General features: G+C 56.2%; 1 protein-coding gene across 2 annotated transcripts in view; it reads left to right on the top strand.

The window, feature by feature from the left end:
* Positions 1-20,935, top strand: part of PEPD (peptidase D) — a 106,938-nt gene that overhangs the window by 3,144 nt on the left and 82,859 nt on the right. For both annotated transcript variants that reach the window (XM_010950048.3, XM_010950049.3), the window contains exons 2-4: positions 5,015-5,198; positions 7,052-7,179; positions 15,436-15,499. In XM_010950048.3, coding sequence (XP_010948350.2) covers positions 5,015-5,198; positions 7,052-7,179; positions 15,436-15,499 — 376 coding nt within the window. The remainder of the gene's footprint in view (positions 1-5,014; positions 5,199-7,051; positions 7,180-15,435; positions 15,500-20,935) is intronic.

Below are 20,935 nucleotides of genomic sequence, written 5' to 3' on the forward strand. Positions count from 1 at the left end.
AGTCAAGTTCTGGATCAGAGCCCATCCCCACCCTGATATGAACCTTGTGCTCTTGGAGAAGAGGCATCAGACTGACCTTGGGGGCTGGGGGTGGGGGGAGTCTGTGGGAGGCAGGCCAGCCACTGAGCCCTTCTTTGCCCTCCCAGCCCTTCCCCAGGCTTGGTCTGACTCCACACAGGTCTCTGTGTACACTTAGCCCATCTGACCCTCCTCAGGAGGGAGGGAGGGAGGGTGGGAGATGCTGACCAGCTGCCATGAGGCCATGAGGCCCCACCAGCCAAGGTGAGAGGGCTTTTGCCAAAGGGCTCGGTGCCTGGCCTGAGATGGAGGCTGAGGCTGGGGAAGCAGGCGGGTCCTTGACTGGCCTCTCTTGCTGGGAGCTTAGCTGCATGGCCTCATCCAGAAGTGGTGTTACATTCTAGTGAAGGGATCGTGTCCTCATCTGTGCTGTGGACCCCAAGGGCATTGGTGAGACCTTGGCATCCTTCTCAGCATGATGTTTTTAAATAATGTGAAATAAAATACAGAGGATTATAAGGAAAACCAATTACATTGAAATATGATTATAAAGATGTTAAGAAATAAATTTGTGGTATGGTAGTATGTGCTTCTTTATTAACATGTTGAGTAATAAAAGCAGCAGTTCTAAAAACCACCTTAATTTTGAAGTAGTGATGAGTAAAAGTGGTGTTTTGACAGACTATAACATCAATAATACAACTTGAAAACACCTCTGATTTCTGTGGGTGACAGATTCACACACTGCTGATATTGGGGTTAGCTGTTTACATTAAAAATTGAAGAAAATGTTAATTTGAAGGAGAGGTTAGAGAAAATAAAGATATAATTTGCTTTCCCATCCAAGTAGATGGAATCCCTAAATTCCTTGCTTGAATCCCCAAGGATCCATGGGCCTTGGGTGAGAAGCCTGCAGGTGACCATTGAGGGTGAAGTGAGAGGTGGCTCAGTACTGATTTGGGGGCACAGGAACGGGTTGCAGGGGCAGCGGCATCACCCCTTCCCTAGGGGCTGGTCACTGGTCATTTCCTGGGCTTGGGCTCAGGGGGTGGGCTGGCCCCTGGGGGCCAGAGCTTGTCCTGTGGGCCTCTCTGATGCTGTTGTCCACCAGCCCCTGCGGTCTTCCCCAGGCGTTGCCTGTGCCCTTGGCTGCCTGCAGTAAAGTGTGCCTTATTTACGCTAGGACCTGGCTTTTGCCTTTTAAATTCCGGATACCAGTTAGCAAAAGCTCCAGCAGAAACCAGTTGGAGATATTTTATTAGAGCTGCTTTTGCTGAACTTGCAGGGAGAAGTCACTTGCCTTGGTTCTGGGCCCAGCATTTCTCTCTGGGGGTTTGGTTTATGCCATGAGAAATCAAAGGGCATGTCTCTATAAACCTTAATTCTGGGGTGCCCTGCAGTAAGGAATGACTGCAGCCATCAGCCTGCCTGGAGGCTCTGGCTGGCCTGCCCTTCTCTGTCCTGGCTGAGATCCATGGAGGGTTAGGAAGGATTGTAGATTTCCCTTGCAGTAGCAGCTCACAGAGAGGGTGCTTTATCAAGTTTCCTGTCTTGACTTGTGCTGCCTGGCCCTTGGGCCAGAAGGCCCCTGTCCAGGTACCCTGAGGAATTTAGGTCTCTCAGAAGGTTCTGAGAGCCCAGCCCTTCTGAGAGCCTTCCAGGTAGGGCGGTGGGTGGGGTTTGGCAGTCCAGGTGAAGCTGGCACCTGCTGTGGCTAAGGAGTGGTGGGTGGGGCTCTGCAGGCTTGGGGCTGAGATGGCGTTTTCAGGCAGTTGTGCTGTTGAGTCTGCACGAATCTAGGCAACTTTGGCCAAGGCCATTGGCATCAGATGCTCCCTCTGTGCCACTGGGAATCTGTAGAGACCAGGTTCTTCCCTGTGCCCCCTCTCTCTGTGGGTTTTGCTGAGTGAGGGGAATCAGGGGACATGGGGAACACTGTGCAGGGGTGCTGGCGCTGGCACTTTCAGTTCCTGCCAGCACGGCCAGCTGGGATGCAGGCATATTAGCGAGCTGTCACCTCTGCCCTTTCATCCTTGTGGCTGAGCACGGCAGGAAAGTGGCCCAGCTTAGAGGAAGCTCTGGCCCCCTGGTGTCCACCCTTCTGGGAGGGTGAGCGAGGGCCCGTGCCCGGGGTGGAGGGCGGGAGGGCAGCTCTTGTCCTGTCAGCATGTGTGGGGTGGGCAAGACCCCTCCACCCTTCCTGGCCAGGCTGGCCCGAGGGTGCAGCTTCCTGCTCTGCTGGGGCTGTTGGGGCAGCTTCTGACCTGCACAGCTGTGTGTGTCCCCACGCTGTGACAGTTGTTCACTCAGCAGATATTTACTGAGCACTTGCCGCGTGCCCAGCACAGAGCAGGCATGGGTCTCTGTGTTCACGGGGTTTGCATTCTAGTGGTCGGAGGCCGACCTCACCAGCGAGCACCAGCACACAAGTATGTTGGAAAGTGAATGTGTCATTTCAGCAGAGACTTGGACGAGTCTCACTTTAAGGGGGAGACAGGGGAGAGTGTACTGCAGGGTCAGTTTGCAGAGATGTGGGCAGGTTGGGGTCAGGGAACACACTGCCTTTGTACTTCCAGTTTCCCCCAGGGAGGGAGCTGGGGATGGATTCTCTGTCCTGCCCCGTCTCCCACTCTCCAGCCTCTCAGTGGCTAAATCCTCCTGAAGCTAACGAAGTCCTCGCAGGCCAGGCCTGGGCAGAGTGGGGGTGGGGGGTGGGACTGAGAGCACAAGTGGAGGACACAGCCCAGTGCGAAGTGGGGAGACAGGCCGGGGAGAGCGCTGCAGGGTTAAAGCGGGAAGCCAGGGAGAGCCATCCTGAGAAAGTGGCATCGAGCCAAGATGTGCAGGAGGTGTCACCTGCCTCCGAGGGTCCCAGGGCCAGGTGAGTGCGGGAGGTGCCCCTGGGCCAGGAGGGAGGGTCCATCGGCCTGGCTCTCACCGCAGTCGCAGGCCCGGCTCCCTCTCTCGCACCAGCTCCCTCTCTCGAACCAGCTCCAGGCTGCCCCTACCCTTCTTCACCTCCATGCCCACCTGCTCCCTGCTGGCCAGAGCCTGCAGGGCCTCCTCCAGCCCACACCACACACACCTGCCTAGCTCCCATGCCCTGGGTCCGGCCTTGCTAGCCCCCAGCCCCCTCGCGGGGACCACACTTCCTCCATGTAGTCGTTCATGCAGCCCCCTTTAGGTGCCGAGACCCTCACAGAGCTTACATTCTACCTGGGGAGACAACAAGCAAGTAAATATATACTGTTAGGCAGCGTGCTCTAGAGAGGAGGGAAGGGAGTGGTGGGGAGGTTTGGATGGGGTTGTTGGAAAAGCTTCTGGGAAGAGAGGGCATTTCTGCAGAGGCCTGGGTGAAGTGAGAACGGAGCCTGGTAGGCCCTGGGAGAGAGTGTTCCTCAGGGAACAGCAGCTGGGAAGGCCCCAAGTGGGAGTGTCCTTGGCGATTAGGGAAGAGCCGGAATGCCTCCTAGCTGGGAGGAGGTCTGCACTGTGTTCCAAGTGCCCTCGAAAGTGGGGAGGGGTTGAGCAGGGGAGCACCTGCTGGGACTTGCATTTTTTAAGGGTCCCTCTGTGTGGGTACAGACCAGGCTGTAGGGGAAGCTGGGACTGAGAGCCACTGAGAGTTCCTGTAGTTAGTTGTCCGGGGGCCCAAAGTTGGAGATGGGCACCAGCATGGAGGTGAGCTGAGGAGGGAGGGAGACTGAGGATGGAGGGGCCTGGAGGGGCTGGTGCTAGGCAGGGGTTCAGTAGAGAGCATAGCCTCTAATGTCCTGGGCACTGAGGCCCCCTGAGGACTGGGCACCTACCTGCAGATCCAGGAGCCTGGGGTCACTGTAGCCTGGTAGGGGCTGCAGTGCGGGAGTGGGTGGGCTGAAGTCAGTTTGGGTGGATGGAGGAGAGCATGGGCGGCCAGGATATGGAGACGGGCCTGGGTGACTCTTCAGAGGAAATTTATTGCAAAAGGAAAGAGAAATAGACTGCTGGAGGGCATGAGAATCAAGGGAAGTGCTTTTATTTATTTATTTTAAAGCCAGGTGAGATTCCTGTGTGTCTGGATGCTGGATGCTGAAAATGATCCTGAGGGGAAAATTTATGATGGAGCAACTCGGCGTGGGGGCAGGGCTGGCCACGCCCAGATGGAGGGGAAGCCTCAGGTGGGGGCAGTTGCTTGGAGGGTTCTGAGGCAGGTGGGCTTTGGGGAGTGGGGGCCAGGAGGCTAGGCAGTGTTTGCCTAGTGAAAAGGGAAGCCTTGGGTGGGGATGGGGTGGGGATAGGGAGAGACACTGACCTGCTCTGTCAGGCCTGGCTCCGCCCAGCCTTCAATCAGGTCTCAGCAGCTCATCCGTTACTGGCTGCTCTGCTTCAGGTCAGCACCCTAGTGGCTGCCACTCCCAGGTCCATCTCGCCATGGGTCCCCCTCGGTCACTTGGCGTGTGCTAGCCTGGCCCAGCTTAGGGCCTGGTGCTGAGTGCCCTGGATGTGTGTGTGTGTGTGTGTGTTGGGGATAGGTGGGTGCCCGGTTCAGGTGAGGAACAGCCAGCCCAGGCTGCCGGGTCTGGGACTTGCAGAGAAGAGGGCAGCGTGCAGACACGTGGTTAGGGACCTAGTGTCATCTGGGCTGGATCTCGCACAGATGGGAAGCTTCTTGTCAGCAGGTGTTGGGGAAGGGTGCGTCTCCACACCGTTGCAGGCTTTCCCTCCATGGCCTCACCTCTCCTGGTTAAACAGACCCAGCTCTCCCTCATCCCCACTTTTGGTCCAGCACTCAGGGATAGGAGGGGAGGATGTGGTTGACGAACCCCTGTTGTCTTTGGGTGGCTCAGTGAGGGGCTGTTTCTGAGTCACAAGCAGGTCGAGGTTGTATCAGCTTGCCACGTGCTACTGGGGTCCCATGGCAGGCTCAGTCCCCCAGCGATACTGGACTGTGCATGGGGGACATGCTTGGAGGTGCTAACAGAAGCCTACATGGTGATGTGTGTTCATGTCTTTGCAGACCCTCATTTTGGCTGGGGAATGAGACCCTGAAGGTGCCACTGGCGCTCTTTGCCCTGAACAGGCAGCGCCTGTGTGAGCGTTTGCGAAGGAACCCAGCCATGCAGGCCGGCTCTGTCGTGGTGCTGCAGGGTGGGGAGGAGACTCAGCGCTACTGCACCGACACCGGCGTCCTCTTCCGCCAGGTGAGCCCACCTGGCAGCTTCCTGCATTTCTGAGTGTGCACTGGGCCTCCTGTGAGCTGTCTGCTCCTTTCTAGCATTGGGGCTGGTGAGCCTGGACAACTCTGACCCTGGGGGACCCTGAAAAGGCTCTCTGAAGGCAGGTCAAGGCCTGGGTACCCAGGGAGCCCACATTCAGGGGGACAGAGCCCTCCCAGCTGTGGCTGGGGGCAGAGCTGTTGCCAGCCAGCCTCAGCTCTCTCAGGTCAGAGTACCGAGAGATGGTGTTCCTAGGGGAGCATTCAGGGAAGGCTTCATGGAGGAGGCAGTATTTGGTGTGGGCCCTGAAGACCAGCATGAATTCTTAAAGGTGTAGCTGAGGGTGGGTGTACCAGGTGGGGAGATGGCATCCACAGGCTTGGACCTCAGAGAGTGGACTGGGCAGCTTTCCCTGGCCTGTGAGAGGTGCAGATGGGGAGGGCTGAGTTCCTGGGGCCAGATTCTGCCACAGCAAGGAGGACAGGGGCTGCAGACATCCTGGGAGGAGACGTGTGAGCAGGGCCTGAGCAGGAGTCGGGGGAATGGTAATCGGTCCCAGCTTGGCCAATGCTGACTCTGTGACCCTCACTGGGCTTCTGTTTCCCCACCTAGGAAATGGCCCAGGGGCTCCTCAAAGTACTGGAACCTTGTGGGGTGGCGGGTTGCCCAGCTGCAGGAAACCAGCCTGGATGTGGTGGCCTCAGCTGAGAATTGCTGGCATCACTCAGTTCCCAAGAACAGGAACAAGGACATTGGACAGAGGGACTCTTTTAGAAAACCAGGGAGGCCCTGAGCTGGCCCCTCTATTGATGCTAGTAAGGCATCCACTGTACAGATGAGGAAACAGGCTCAGAGGGGAAATGACTTGCCGAAGGTGGAACTGGGATTAATTAGAGCCCCATCGCCTGATTCCAAGTCTGGTGCCCGGAGCAGGGGTCTGACGTACTGGGAACTCCCTTGGGCAGGCAGAGCCTTGGGGACATGGCTGTCCAGCATCCCTGTCAGGGAGGAGGCAGGGGAACGGGAAGGGGAGCTGAGTGTGGAGAGTGGGTGGTAAGGCATGGCCTCCCCAGCTGGGCAGCGTCCTCCCCGCAGGGCACAGGCTGGCTGAGCTCCACTGCCAACAGCCACTACATGGTGTTTTCTATGGAAAGTGCCTCCTACTGGAGGGCTTCCCTCTGCCACAGCGTTCTTGCAGCCGCAAGCCTGCCATCCCCGGCTTGCTAGAGACGTGGAGGTCTAAGTAAGTTTTCTTCCGACTAGCCTTGATGCTTCTTGAGGTTTCCGTATTCTGTAGCTTAAAAACCGATCTCCTAAATTCAGCTCTTGGCTCCCTTACTGATGTTATGCAAGGTTAATTTTAGAAGAGAGCCTCCTCCACTTCGTACCTTTAAAACGCGGTTTTAGCTCCGTGTTTAATGCTAAACACTGGAGTCATCAGCTGCCCCGGGGGTGGGAAAGGAAGGAAGACGTCCTAAAAGGGGGAATCCATTTCTGAGCAGACGTCCGGCCTGGGCGTCTAAGTCAAGGTGGCATCCTGCCAGCGTGCGGGCAGTGGGAATACTCAGAGAGCTGGGGTGGCGGGGGGGTGTGGGCAGGGTTGAGCCACACCTGTGGTGCTGGTGGGCACCCATGTCCTAGCCTGTGCTGCCAGGCGCCTGAGGGCTGGTGAGGTAGGGGTGCGGTGTGAGGCTGGGTGGGGGTCAGTCTCTGAGAGGTCGGCGGCCTGAGCTGACTCTCTGAGATGCGGAAAGGAAGGCGCTCAGTCAGATGCCCCTCCTCTCTCCTAGCATCTCAGTCCTGCTGACTGGATGACCTGGGTCCTTGTTCCTCCACAGGAGTCCTTCTTTCACTGGGCATTCGGTGTCACCGAGCCAGGCTGCTACGGCGTGATCGACGTTGACACCGGGAAGTCGACTCTGTTCGTGCCCAGACTTCCTCCCAGCCATGCCACCTGGATGGGAAAGTAAGGAGCACTCCAGGGCGTGTGACGGTGCCTGCCGACCGCTGGCTGGTGGTGGGGGTTGGTGGGCAGTGCAAGGCCTGTGGGTGGCAAGGAGAGAAAGAGTAGCAAGAAGGAGGGTTAGTGGTCAGACCTGTTAACGGCCTGCTCTGGTCCAGAGCCCTGAACCCTTGGGTAGGGGTTTCATAGCCAGAGCCACGGACTGTGGTCATGTTTGTTTTGAGGTACTATTTATTAATCTTGAAATTCCAGATTCCCAGCCTTGTTAAAATACCCAAGGCTTCCAGGGAGGAGTATAGCTCAGTAGTAGAGCACATGCTTAGCATGCACGACATCCTGGGTTCAATCTCCTGTACCTCCATTAAAAAAGAAAAATACCTGAGGCTTTGGCCCCGGTGGACGCATCACTCCTGCATGGCATGGATAGGAGGGGGCTCCTCCCTGAGTGTGGTGGGGTTGGCTCGGGTTAAGGAGAGCAGCCTGGGCCCGCGCTCTGAGGCTCATCTCTGATGTGTAGGGTATAACTAGGTGCCTCCTTTGAGTCTGCCTCTGGGCTAAGCTAAGCAGGGCTGCAGATGTAAGCCCTGCCTCAGTTGGCCCACCTGGGAGACAGGGTCATGCTCTAAGGTTGTGCTGTGTGAGAAGTGTGGGACCAGAGGCCTGAGTGCTGCTGAGAGGCTGCCTTCTCCGTCATCCATGGTGCCTGCCAGCTTCAGGGCCCGTGGCCGTGTCTGCCCCTCCCAGGAGCCATTCCTGCCTGCTCAGAGGCACTGAGACGGAAGCTGTACTTAACCAGGGATGCTTGAGGTAATGAGAGGATCGCGCTAAAATCTCACCACCTTCCAGCTTCTCATTTCTGCCTGGAGAGTGCTTATTCTGGGCTGATGTATAAATTGCAGCCTTCACTGCCTCTTGGCCCCAAATGCTCATTACCAGGTGGCTGGCAGGTCTGTGGCTGGTTTGAATGAGAAGGCACTTGGCTGCTGCAGGGACCCCGCTCTGTGCAGAGACCTGGGGCATGGCCCCCCACACCTCCTCCTTTATGTGCCGCCCTCCCCCACTGGCCCGTCAGTGCAAACGCCAAAGCCTCCTCTGTTGGCCTGGCATGTACCTCTTCTGCTGTCTTGGGGTGAGGGGTTCAGCTCTCAAGTTGGTAACAGTTCTGCTCTGAGGATGCCTGGCAGGATCCTTGGCCCTGGCCTTCAGCTTTGCTGTGAAGACTCAGCTTTAAGCAGAGTTGGCAGCAGAAGAGAAGTGAGCTGTGCTTCCCTTGGTGGGTGGGGTGTTTTCCTGGCTTGGCCCTGGGGAGGGAAGGCGGGGAGTGGACCTGCCCCATCCAGCTGGCCTTTGGGATGGATGCCTGGGTGGCCACTTAGGTTCTGGCTGCCTTGGAGGCTCCTGGGGCAGATGATGTAAACGTGTCTCTGCTGTGGAACGAGCAGGCTCCCACTGGCCTCCATGTGGGGTGAGGGTGGGCGTTGACGGGTTGTGCTGCCTTCTTCCCAGAGGGAGGGGCCGGGCATCGGGCACGGCTGAGCTGGGACTCCGTGAGGGCCCTGTAGGCTCCACACTGACCAGGCCTGGGTCGGGGTGTGGAGTGGAGGCCGGTGTGATAGACCGCTCTGTCCTCTGGACCTTCCTGCTCACTTTGCCACAGTGTGTCTTGTTCCTACAGAGAAGTTGGCTTCAGATTTGGCCTGGTGTGGGCTCTCCTCGGTGCCTACACCCCGGCCCCTCATCCTGTAGCATCAGCAGATCAGACCAGGAGATGCGGGTGCTCCTGGGAAGGTGGCTCCTGCCTCACCCAACGCTTGCCTCCCATCCTGTCGGGACCTTTTCTGTTGACCTTTATTTCTGTCTGAATCCTTACAACGATGGCTGTGTTTTAAAGAGGACATGGGCTCCCGTGGCCTGGTCTTGCTGGAAGCTGGCCTGACGGCTCCGCAGGCCTCTTCATGGAGCGAGTCTGGCCACCGTCACGGCCTCCGATGTCCTATCTGTGGAACAGCCATGACACTCCTTGTGAGCGATGGTCACTGTGGGGTGGCTACATTTGTGACACTGAAATGAGATAGTGAGGGTGCCAGGGACAGGCAGCTTGTAGTGTCCAGACGGCCACAGCTATATTTGTGGACACTCCCTATGGAGAGCTGGAATCGTGTCCCTCCTGCTTGACTCAGCCAGGACCGGGGTGACTGCCCTGATGCATGACCATGGCCGGGTCACTGTGTGGCTTCTGAGGCTAGACTGTAAATTGCTCTATGACTTCCACCTGGTTCTCCCTCCTGAGATGCTCTCCCTCAAGCCCAGCTGCCACGTAGTGAGGAACCCAAACTTGCCCTTGCGGAGGGACCACGTGGAGAGGAGCGGAGCCCCGGCTGACAACCAGCACCGTCCTGAGCCCCGACCTTCAGAGTCCGTGAATTTGATACATGCCTTTTTACTTCCTTGCATGTCAGGGTGGTTTGTCATGAAGCCCTGCTAACTGGAGGAGTTCCCTGGTGAGAATTTAGATCTTGTCTTGGTAAGAGGATTCACCCAGAGCCCTTCCTGCACCCTGAGATGATCACAGAGCTGTAGCCTCAGCCTTCCCTGCCAGTGATGCGTCTGGGAGTAGCCAGGCCCCTGTGCCCTCTCAGCCTCCCCCTGGCCCTGCCTCCTGGCTCTGGGTGTGCTGAGATGCCCCACTACTTGGAGCCAGCACCAACGTCAGAGATGCAGCATCATGAGATGAGGGCATGGACGTGAAGGGAGGTGCAGGGCAGGAAATGGGGGGCCCTGAGTGCACCACCTTTTCGGTCTGTGTTGCTTCTTATGCCAAGCTGACTCTTGTGAGAAGTCAGGGAGTGCCTGTCCACAGTGGAGGATGGACATCCTCCAGGGTGGGGGGCCCTGCCTCGAGGACTCCACTGTCCAGTGGGAAATTGAGCAAATCCACCATCTGGGGGGCTAAATAACACTTCACTCAAAAATGATCGGTCAGGGAGCATCTGTTAGCGGTTGGCTATCCCGGAGCGTAATCTCCAATAATACAAGCATGACGTTCTGCACTGTGGCCATGGCTGGGTTTCAGAGCCACTCTTAAAAGTTTTCTTTTAGTCTGTCTCTGCTTGGCCAGGGCAGCTGATTGTTTGGTGAGGACTTTTGAGGGTACAAATGGGTCTGCAGGGTAGGTCTCCTGGTTGGAAAGCCTCCACGTAGGCTCTGGGCAGGCGCTGCAGTGTGTGTGGTGTGCAGACCAAGCAGGCAGTTCCCACGGGGTGTTCTGGCTCCACCGCAGAGAGCTAGCCCCTTGTCTCCTGCAGACCTGGCTCCCTTCTGTGCCCACCCCCAGCAGGCCTTTCCCTCCCTCTCCTCTGGTGTGACCATCTCCAGTCCCCATGTTCTCAGCCTTCCGGAGAGAAGGCACAATGGAGACAGGGCAGTGGGTAGGGGGTTGGTTGGTCGCGAAGGGTTGGAGTTGGAACGGCCAGGTCTGATGTGTGTAGCTGTTTCCAGACACTCGTAATCAATAGGGCAGGAGCCAGGCTGATGGGGATTACCTGGCCTTTGCAGTCAAAACCCACCAGACTGAACATTTGACCTTCAGCTCCTCAGCTTCCTTTTGAGTCACTATCTGATGGCTTTTGAAAATCCATCTGGCAGATACTGCAGTCCAGAGTCGCCCAGGGAAACAACACCCCCGTCTGCAGATCTGCCACTTCCTGTGTAAACAGCCTGTCCCGTTGTCAGGGCTGCAGACACTGCCGAGGGCCCATGGGCAGCCTGCTGCCCGGCCTGTTCTCACCCCAGGCCTTTCTGGGGATGGGCATTTGGTAGCTTCTGGTTTGTTTTTATTTGGAGTCTGTGCTTGCAAAAGTCTGGTGCCTTTTTGATGTGAGAGTGTTTCCCATCATTTTTGTCAGGATCAGGCTCAGCTGATGGCAGTTTTGGCTGCCGGGGTGTTGAGGGTCCTCTGAACGGGCAGGAAATTGTCTCTGTGATTCAAAGCCTGGGCAGCTTTGGCGCCGTCAGAGGGTGAGCGACTTTGGGCCAAGTTGGGGGACCCTCCTAGAACCTTTGCAGCCTGGCTGCGTTCTGCTCTTGTCCAGGGCTGAGACCTCGGGTTTGGAATATGAGAATGTGAATGGCCTGGGGTTTGTTGGGAGGAGGGGACTCTGTTCAGGGCTGAGGCCTTGAGGCCCTGAGCACTGTATTTCCTGGTATGGGAACCGATGTGTGTGTGGTGTGTGGTGTGTGGGGGTGAAGAATGTGATGTGTTGTGTTGTATGTGTGTGCTGTGTGGTGCAGTATGTGTGTACGTGTCTGCAGTGTGTGTGGTATGTCTGCATGTGCAGTGTGGGGGGAGATGTGTGGGACGATGTGTGGTATGTGTGGTGCGGTGTGTGTGGGAGTGTGTATGTGGGGGGTATGTGGTGTGGTGCCTTGTGTGTGATGTGTGTGTACATGGGGTGCAGTGTGATGTGTGTTTATGTAGGCTGTGGGGCGTAGGGTGTGTGGGTTGTGCTGTGTGTATGGTGTGTGGTTGTGGTGTGTATGTAGGTTGTGTATGTGAGGGGTGTGTGGAGTGTGATTTTCCACAGCCACTGCCCCCCACCCCATACACACGTGGGTCACAGGACACAGGCTGCCGCGGCCTGCCTGGTGGCCTGGCCCTGGCTCCCTATGTCTTCAAGGAGGGCATGGGGGGCACGGGTGAGGGGTGCAGGCCTCCCTGGAGGAGAGGGAATTCCTTTGGCTCTTCCCTGGGTGGTTTGTGGGGAGTCTGATCCCTGGCGGCCCGAGCCTGACTAGACATCTACCAGAAAGCTCAGCCAGGCTCCTCTCCCGGGCTCCTCTCCTGGGCTCCACCGACCCGGGCCTCCTCTCCATCACCTCTCCTTCCCGCGGGGCGGGTCTCCCACTGCCGGGCTCTCTGCGAAGGTCTGCCTCGCCATCTCGATCATGGGAGCGGCCCCCAGGATCGGGCGCCTGCGTAGCCTCAGAGAGGTCTGCTTTTCTCTGACACGCTAATAGAACCGGGAAATGGTTGCTGACTTCATTCGCAAGTGCAGGGTGTTCTGCGGTGAGCAGGCTGAGAGGCAGCGGCATTGTTGGTAGCCGCCAGCAGACTCGGCTGCGGGAAACTGATGATGATGGCTGTAATTTGGCTCTATTACTTATTCATTAACCGCACGCAGGTGGTCAGCTAGCTGGGTAAGATGGTGCTTGGAAATTTCGTTTTCTAGAGGGCTCCATCATGTCTGCACCATGGGCATTAATTGAAAGTTTCCTTCTCACAGGAGGCCCCGCACAGAGTGTTGGCACTCACTGCACTCACCCTGACCGTGACTTCTGGGAAAGGCCTCCCCCACCTCCTGCCAGGCCCAACTGTCCATGGTGAAGGCCTGCGTGGGCCGGGTGCCTGGACACAGGCTCCTTTGAGTGGGCCACTCCCTCCTCGCTCCTGCCAGAGCTGTCCCTTCCATTAGAAGGGAGAGTTTCTGGGGTGGGGTCGGCTTCCCTGCTGACCCACCCTCTCCCAGTCGGTTGCTTCTACTTGGATCTCCCATATGACCGAATCTGGCACGAGCTGCCCTGCTGGACCCCGGACTCAAGTTGGGGCAGTGTAGCCTGTAGCCCTCTGCGTGGCCACTGCCAGCCTGGCCCTCAGTGGGCACATAGCTGGCTGGTGACTTCCACAGCCTTCCCCTTCCCTAGTCAACCCGCCAGATCGTGGCTGCCAGGCCTCTGTCGGCTGGCTTGACGTGGCACACTTATTATCCCTCAGAATGACATTTAAATGATTTTTACTATAATTGGCCCCAAAACATGAAAAATAAGTACTATTCAAACTTAATTATCCCTGCCATTTAGAAAAAAAGGACACGCAAAGTGCCAGAGAGAGATGCTCACAGCTTTTCAGGTTGTATCTGTCAAATGGTTTCTCCTGTTGAGAACCAGGCCTGTGGCTCATTGGGCAGTTTGGGCCCGTAAGGCCCAGTGTGTGCTCTGGACTGCATCGTCTGACCTCGTTGAGGAGGGCAAAGGGCTTTTGGTGGGGCTGGCACCGGGGCTCACTTCCTCTCGGACATCGGGCTGGTAGCAGCTGGCTCTCCCATGGGCTGGCTGGCCCTTGCCCCTCCTTGGTTCTTGTAGGGAGTGAAATGGCTCTTGACTGCCTGATGAGGGTGGACAATTGAGCATAAAGCCGTGGGGCCCCCACAGATCACAGCCACCTTGTGTGCTCCCCTCCTTTGCCCTTCCTCCCCCTACCCCCTCTGGTTCCACCTTGTTTCGACCTTGATATCAGCCTGAATACATGGAGATGTTCCCAGGTCTCAAGTATCCTAGGTCTCTGCTGAGTCCTGGTCACCAAGACTCCTGGGCAGGGCCGGCAGGAACACCTTCCTGGGAGGTCCCTCAGCAAGATGGCTTCAGTGAGCTGGGAGGGTTAGGGTCCCTGATGGGAGGGGAGGTGAAAGGTTAGTGCCCAGGCTAATGGCCGAGACGCCCCTCTGTAGGGGTCATCGAGGCTGGCTCCTCCTGAATCTTTTAGGAGTTTACTTTTGATGCTTGTTGCAGCTGGAGGTGATGAAATGACTGGGAACCACAACTGAATTGGGGACCTGGGCATCGTCCTGGAGCTGGTCCTGGAGCAGGGCAGTCAGAGTGAACGTGGTGATGACGCTGATGGTCCTGCCTCTGGCCCTTCTGGCACGTGCTTTTGTGCATGGCTGCAGGGTCAGCTCTGCTGAGAGTGTCACCGCTTGGTGGCAGAGGGTCAGCGAGCTCTCTGCAGTAAGCCCTGGAACCGGGGCCTCCAGTATCCAGGCACAGTGCTTGTCATTAGTCCCTGCTCCATAGCTGCTTCAGGCGGTGCTAATGGAGGCACCAGACTTTGGCCATTTAACTTTCGTATTTCAAACGAGGAAGCTAATGCAGCTAGATTGGTTGAATTTAACTAATGACAGGAGCTTGACATCCAGTGCCCACTTCAGGGAAGCCAAATGGGAGATAAAACAAAAAGGGTTCTGGGGCACTGAGCCACCCATCGCCGTGGACCGTGGTCTCCCCAGCCTGGCTCACCGCCTGCGGCTGTGAGCTCCCTGTTGCTTGTTCCTGAGGCCCACCCTTCTGTCTTCCATTCTGTCCTTCTCTGTGCTTCCTGGCCACGATCCTGTCTGGGACGCTTGTTTGGGTGGAGAGGGAAATGGTGCAGGGCTCAGAGAGGGAAGTGGGAATCTGTTTCCTGGTCATTGGTGTTGCAGAGGCACGTGGGGCCCACTCTCAGAGGTGGTCATCTCCAAGTCCCAATGCGTGCTCCCTCTCCTGTTCCCTCTGGGCCTCCCCAGGCACACTGTCCTTGGCACCTCCACCTCCCTGGCATCTGCTCACCCTGGAGAGCCCAGGAAGCACAGTCAGAAAGCCATCTGCTGTTTTCTCTGAGGCCTCTTTCGGATCTAACACTTGGTGACTAGAATACCATGCAATCATAGGCAGGACAGCGTAAATCCTCCCGAGCTGACGTGGTGCACAGGCGTGGGATGGCGCAGGACGGTGTGTGTGCGTCACCACACTCAGCTTGGGCACTCTCCCCCCAGGCTACTAGTGCTCCTGATGCGAGCTGTGTCACCAGCAGTGACACTGACTCATACTTTGACCAACAGGCTGGGGGGCAGGGGTGGTGCTACTTGGACCCACGGGATCCCTGACCAGTGCAGCCGTGACCAGGTAAGATGGGCAAGGGCTGCCAGCCTCCTTCGCACTGTCTCTTTGTGATCTCATGGGCTGATTTTTCAGGGATGATGAGTAAGCTTGAATTTTTCTCATCCTAGTGAGTAATACTGATACTGACTTCTTGAAAATGTTACATTTTAAACTTTCCTTTAAAGAAGCACCGTGGGGGCCTGGGAGGGGAGGCAGCTTATTTCATGCCCTAAGGAGTGGGGTGTGCTGGCTGCCTGCCTGTTGAGCTCTCACTAACGGTGGAGGGAGGTTTGTCTGCAGCTACGGCCGTAGGTAGCCAGGGTCACAGACTGGAAGGAGGAGCAGAGATTGGCTGGGGGAGGTGGAGGGAGGAGGTGGGGTTCAGCGGTCACTCCCTGGCCAGTGCCCTTTGCCCCCCCAAGGCCAGGTTGGGCAGACCGGCTGGTTGCCAGGTGCCGGCAGGAGCAGGGATGGGCCAGGGGCTTCATGGCCTGGGCTTTGGGGGAAAGGCAGCCTGGGCCCAGCCGTGACCAAACCTTGACCCCAGCATTCCTTGTGCTTCCCTTTGAGGATCCATTCCAAGGAGCACTTCAAGGAGAAGTACGCCGTGGACGACGTCCAGTACTCAGATGAGGTCAGTAGTCATCCCTTTGCTCCTCCCTAGCCGAGCCTGGCTGGACGTTGAGGGACACCATGACCTGGCCGCCAGCCCCCTCAGTGCTGCTCTTGTTTGGAAAGAACAGGCAGGAACCATGCATCTCAGACCTCTCTGGGAGGCCCCTGCTTGGCCCAGGCAGTGCCCCTGACTGGTGGCCAAAAGTGTCAGTATCTGGGATGTGGCTGAGCTGCACGGGGGAGAGGATTTCTCAGTGAAGATCTGATCAGGCTTGGCTGGGCTCTAACGTGTCGGGAGACCCTTCTCACAGGCCCTCATCAGCTGCAGATGCCGTCATCAGAGGATGCCCAGACTGTGAGAAGGGTGGAGTTGGAGGTCCCCTGGCTTTAATTCTCTTCCCAGTGGTTGCCCATGTGGACTGGATAGTTATGTGACTGTCCTCCTGGGGCTCTGACTTTGTCCCCAGTGCAGGCAGTCGAAAGAGGCAGCCCCTGCCTTCCACTGCTGATAGGGCAGGGCCGTAGCAGAGGTGAGACCACAGCTGAGCGCCCCTGGGGTCTCCTTGGGAACCAAAGCCTCGCAATACTGCACCACCACCAGGCACATACAGGGCCTCTGCTCCATCCCTGGACACTGTTTTAGCCCTCATGCTCTGTACTGGTCAGTGCTGGATAGATCATAAACACTGAGAGGTCAGTGCCTGCTGCCCGAGATGCAGCCCCGGCCTGGCAGGGTCGGCTGGACAGGGCCCCTCTGTGCCACATTTCCCCAGACAGAGGTCGTCATACACAGAGCTGGGTGCAGCATGGAAGTTGCTGGCAGAGCCAGCCAGCTGGAGGCTGAGCGGCCCTTCTTTCCCTGGGCAGGACACAGGCTGTTTCAGGGAAAGACAGCACTGAGTGAGAGGCTGCTTTTCGGGGATCCTGGCCAGACACGCAGGGCTGTGTGGAACCAGGGTGTCTCAGCCCAGCCTGCTTGGGGGCAGACAGCTCACGTTGATGAACACGTGTGCCTGCCCCAGGCAGGCCAGCATCAGTACCACCCTACACAGAGGACAGTCCTCCTTAGGTTCTGCTGTCCTGGAATGCCATGCCCACTTCTCTGTCCATATCCTACCCATCCTCCAAGGCCTTGTACCAGCCCCCTGTGTCCCCTGCCGACTCTGGTCCATACTGACAACCCTCCCCTGGCTCTTGGGACCCGTTGTGGACATTAGCTGTGTTCTGGTCTGTGCCCTGCCCTTTACTGTCTTGTCTTTGTTGCTGAGGCCCAGTTCTTTCCCCCCAAAGTTCACTAGCACGCTCTCTGCCTGCTCAGTCATGGGGACGGGTAGGCTTCAGAAGTGTTTGGGACCCAGGGCTGAACTCAGCAGCCAGGGGCATATCTGGTGCAGAAGGTGAATGAGCGGGTGGATAGTCAGCAGTGTGGTGGTGCTCGGTCAGGAGGCCCGCCTGAAGGAGTACTGCTTACATCCTTGGGGCCTCGGGGCCTGTGTCTGCAGCTCCTTCTGCCTGGTTGGATTGTGAAGCAAGGGGGCACTTTTAGTGGATCTTTATTTTATGTCATGTGATTCCATACAGAGTTTTTTGGGGGAGGGGTGACATAGCATCTAAAGAGTCTGTTAATATACATGTGACGTGTTGTATTGTTTTCTTTAGTATAGGAGCTCAAGTAGTCTGAACATTTATTTGCGTGCTCCTGACGAGGTCATTTGCCACTTACCTTGTATCTCCAATTGCTAGAGAGGGAGGGATGCCCACCCTTAGTTCTGATTTTCTTCTGACCCTCTCTTTTGGCAGGTGTATCCCTCCTGCCTCTGTAAACTGCATCTTAACACTATTGCTCTTTGGGACCTTGACCTTCCTGGTCTCGTCGGCGGGAAACGTGGAGAGGGCAGCCTGAGATGTGGCACAGTCAGAGTATCTCTGTGCTACAGCCTCCCAGCTGCAATCTGACATTTTTGTGTTTATGCCTGGGGAAAACAACTCCATTTACACTGTGATTTCTGGGGAGAGGCCTCCAAATGTAGTGAAACAGAGGAGGTCTTGAGTGTCAGGACACAAAAGCCTATAATGATAGTGTAGAATTACAGCCTGCAGATCAGCTCATCCTGAGTCTGTATTTATGAAGTGGAATCTTAAGTGAAGGCTTCAGTGGAATTCAGGGCACAGGAGCGTTCTGCAATGCCCCACCATTGTCACTGTCATCGTTAATTGGCTTTGTCGTGCCCATCACTGCCATGGTTCTTATTTGAAATGAGGGCTCCTGTGGACTGTGGGACAGGTGCTTCAGTCTAGGCCGACACCTGCATGTTCCAGTAACCTCGACAGCTCCCACGGCTCCCCTCCTCCCTCCCACCCTGTCCTGTGGTGGGCGACAGCTCTCTCCCCATGACAGAGGGGGCTGAGGCTCAAAGAGGTGAAGGGCGTCATCCACAACCAGGGAGTGCCAGAGTTGGGATGCGACCCCAGGACCTTTGGACCCCAGAGGCCTGCCCTCCACCTCTGCATTTGCCCTGTCAGAAGTGGGGGCGTGCTGCAGGACATGCCTGTGGAGGTGACAAGGCTCCCAAGTGCCTTTGATTTTCTGTGGCTCAAAATGGAGCCTGACAAAAATACAGACACCTGGGCTAGGAGGCTAGAGGTGCCTGGGGCCTGCTCCATCATGGAAGGTGACAGAAAGCCCTTTTATATTGGGGAAGGGCTCCCTGGACCAGTTCTCTGGTGCTCAGCTTGGTTTAACCTCGGGCAGCCTTGGCCATCTGTACAAATCACAGACAGGAAGCAGCTGACACTGTCTCCTCTGGAAGAAGATGGGAAGCCCTCACCCCAGGTCATGGACCGTCACTTGATACAGCATGTAAAATGCAGGTGTCTGATGCAGCACACCTGGCTATTTCGTTCCCCTCCTCCCATAGGTGATCCTGAGTTTAGTTATTGAGAAGGTAGAGTGAATGGTGGCTCCATGAATGGTAGAGAGGGGGGCGCTCAGGAGAACCTTGAGAGGTGCTACAAGGCATTGCCATTAAGGTGCAGTGCAAAGGCCGGGATTCACAGGGACAGGAACTGGCCAGGGGGAGGGAACATTCTGTGCTCTCTGTGGCACCTGGTGAATGTTGGGGGGCACCAGGGTCCCTGGCTCAGATGTAGGCAGGATGGACATAAGAGACCTTGGTGGCAGCACAGTGATGGATGCCCCTGCCTCTCCGCCCCGGTGGGTTGAGGCATCAGGGAGTGGTGGGGTCTGTGGCAGGCTTTCTGAACAGACAGCTACGTTTTGTGACATTGCTGGTGCAAGGTTACTAGATACTCCAGCTGTTCAGGAGTGGCTGCACATCCGTATTGTCTGTGGTCTTTCCTGATGTTTAAATTTAAGAACCAAATTGAAAATTTTAAATGCATTGCCAGCCACCAGTGTGTAGCCCTGTTTCAGACTGCCGTGAAAAAGGTTCATTTTTTAATAGCTTTGCTTTTTGCATGGTGGATCCTAGCTCCCTGGAGCAGTGCAGGCTTTCTTGACAGCACAGGTCGAGGATTGTCTAGCCCCTTTTTCTGGATCATCACCCTTGAAGAATGGCCTGCAGGCCTCGTTGGAGCCCTGGCCATGAGTGCGTGTGAGGTGTCCACCGGAAGCCCCAGGAGAGGACCCTTGTCTGCAGGGCTCTAGAAAGTTCTGTGTGTGCCGTCCACCTCAACCTGCCGGAGAGGCTTAGCTACTTGGGAAATGGTGCTGTGGCATAAAGCAAGGCCAGGGGCGTTTCACAGCGCCGGTTGTGAGAACTGATGGGTCCCCAGTGACCACCTTTTGTGGAAATGAGGCCTTGTGTTGACAGAGCCATGCCACCTTGTGTACATTTCCAACTCATGACATAGAGCTGCTCATGTCACCTTAATTTCAGAGCCATGGGATCAGGGTGTGCTGATGAGAGTGTAGCACTGACGGGTCTCTGCCGGGAAGGGCACGTGCAGCCGCCCGGCTCGGGGAGGCTCTGCAGACACAGAGGTAACCAGGGCCCACTCACGTGGTCCACTGTGATTGATAAAAGATGCTGTTCTGCCCGGACTTGCAGACGCCGCACCTGCTGCATCAGGCCTCCTTCCGTCTGTTTTCTCCCCCATTATCCCCAGCCAGCACGTCCTGAGTCGTAGCCAAGAGAAAAACCATCAGCTCACACATTTGTTATCCTGCTTCCCTCTCCCAAGGACAATAGCACATGCAGTCCCCCAGCGCCTGCTCGCTTTCCGGTTCTGCTGCCGTAACCGACCCACTCTGTGCTGATGAATGTAGCCCCTTCGCGTCGACGTAGCAGCACACCCAGGGCCCCACAAGTGCGGCTCCTGTTCCTCTTAATGAGCCTCCCCTCCTGGAGGAGAGCCTGGGGAGTGCCAGCCGCTCACCACACCGTTGTTTGTGCAGCTCAGAGGCTGGGATTCAGTTGTCCTCGGAGCAGTTACTGAGCAGACAAGGAAGGTGCAGGGAGACGGGGTGTCGGGAGGGCAGCTGGTGCACATCGGGAGAGTCATCTGACTGTGAGCATTGAGACCTTGATGAAGTATGTGGTTTTTCATCCAGCAGTTTCACTGGGTCAGATTTTTTTTTTAAGGAAATCATTTTTTTAAGGAATTTATTTTAAGGAAATAAAAACTTATATATGAGGACATCCATCAGGATGTTATTTATAATAATCATCAGAAAAAATGTAAGTGCCCGGTGGAGGAATGAATAAATGACCTATACCAGGTCTGTTACGAGACTATTTATACAGCCATAGGCATAACTCTGGGCTGTGCCCTCTTTCAGCTCTGAACCTGGGCAGACTAACCCATAAGCTTTTTCATTTGTGAAATCTGGACGTCTGTGGCACCACCTTCGTGGGTGGTTATGTGAGAGGTGTCCGCCATGACTGGCACAGGCTGTAATCCCGGGCTCCCTGGACGTTTACCATCCCCAGTGGCAGTGACTGGTAAAAATGGTGTGTTTGAAGAATACTTAATGACAGGAAATAAGCGAAGCGTGTAACTTCATATGATCCAAATGTCATTACAGATCTCTGTTTTTATGTGCAGAGATAAAAAGTCTCGGGGGATGGTTTTTGTAGGTGTATTTCATCTTTTTATAGTTTTCAATATCTTCCAGGTTTACTCTGGGAGCCTCTCAATATTAAAAAGCATATATATACGTATGTCAAAACTTACCAAAATGTGCGCTTTAAATATGTGCAGCGTAGAGGATGTCAGTGATAGCTCAATAAAGCTGTTAAAACAACAAACAAGAAGTCCTCCTCACTCTCTCCCTGTGTCAGGGTGTTAAAAGTTTAGGGTGGGGTGTCGGGAGGGAGCTCAAGTACAGTAGGAGCTGCAGCAGCCAAGACGCAGCGCCTGCTGAGGGGTGGGGCCAGGGGAGGAGGAAAGTGGTCCCACCAGGGTGGTGGGCACCCTTGGGGTATGGATGTCA

The sequence above is a fragment of the Camelus bactrianus genome, chromosome 9 (genome assembly GCF_048773025.1).
Source record: "Camelus bactrianus isolate YW-2024 breed Bactrian camel chromosome 9, ASM4877302v1, whole genome shotgun sequence".
NCBI classification, from domain to species: Eukaryota; Metazoa; Chordata; class Mammalia; order Artiodactyla; family Camelidae; genus Camelus; species Camelus bactrianus.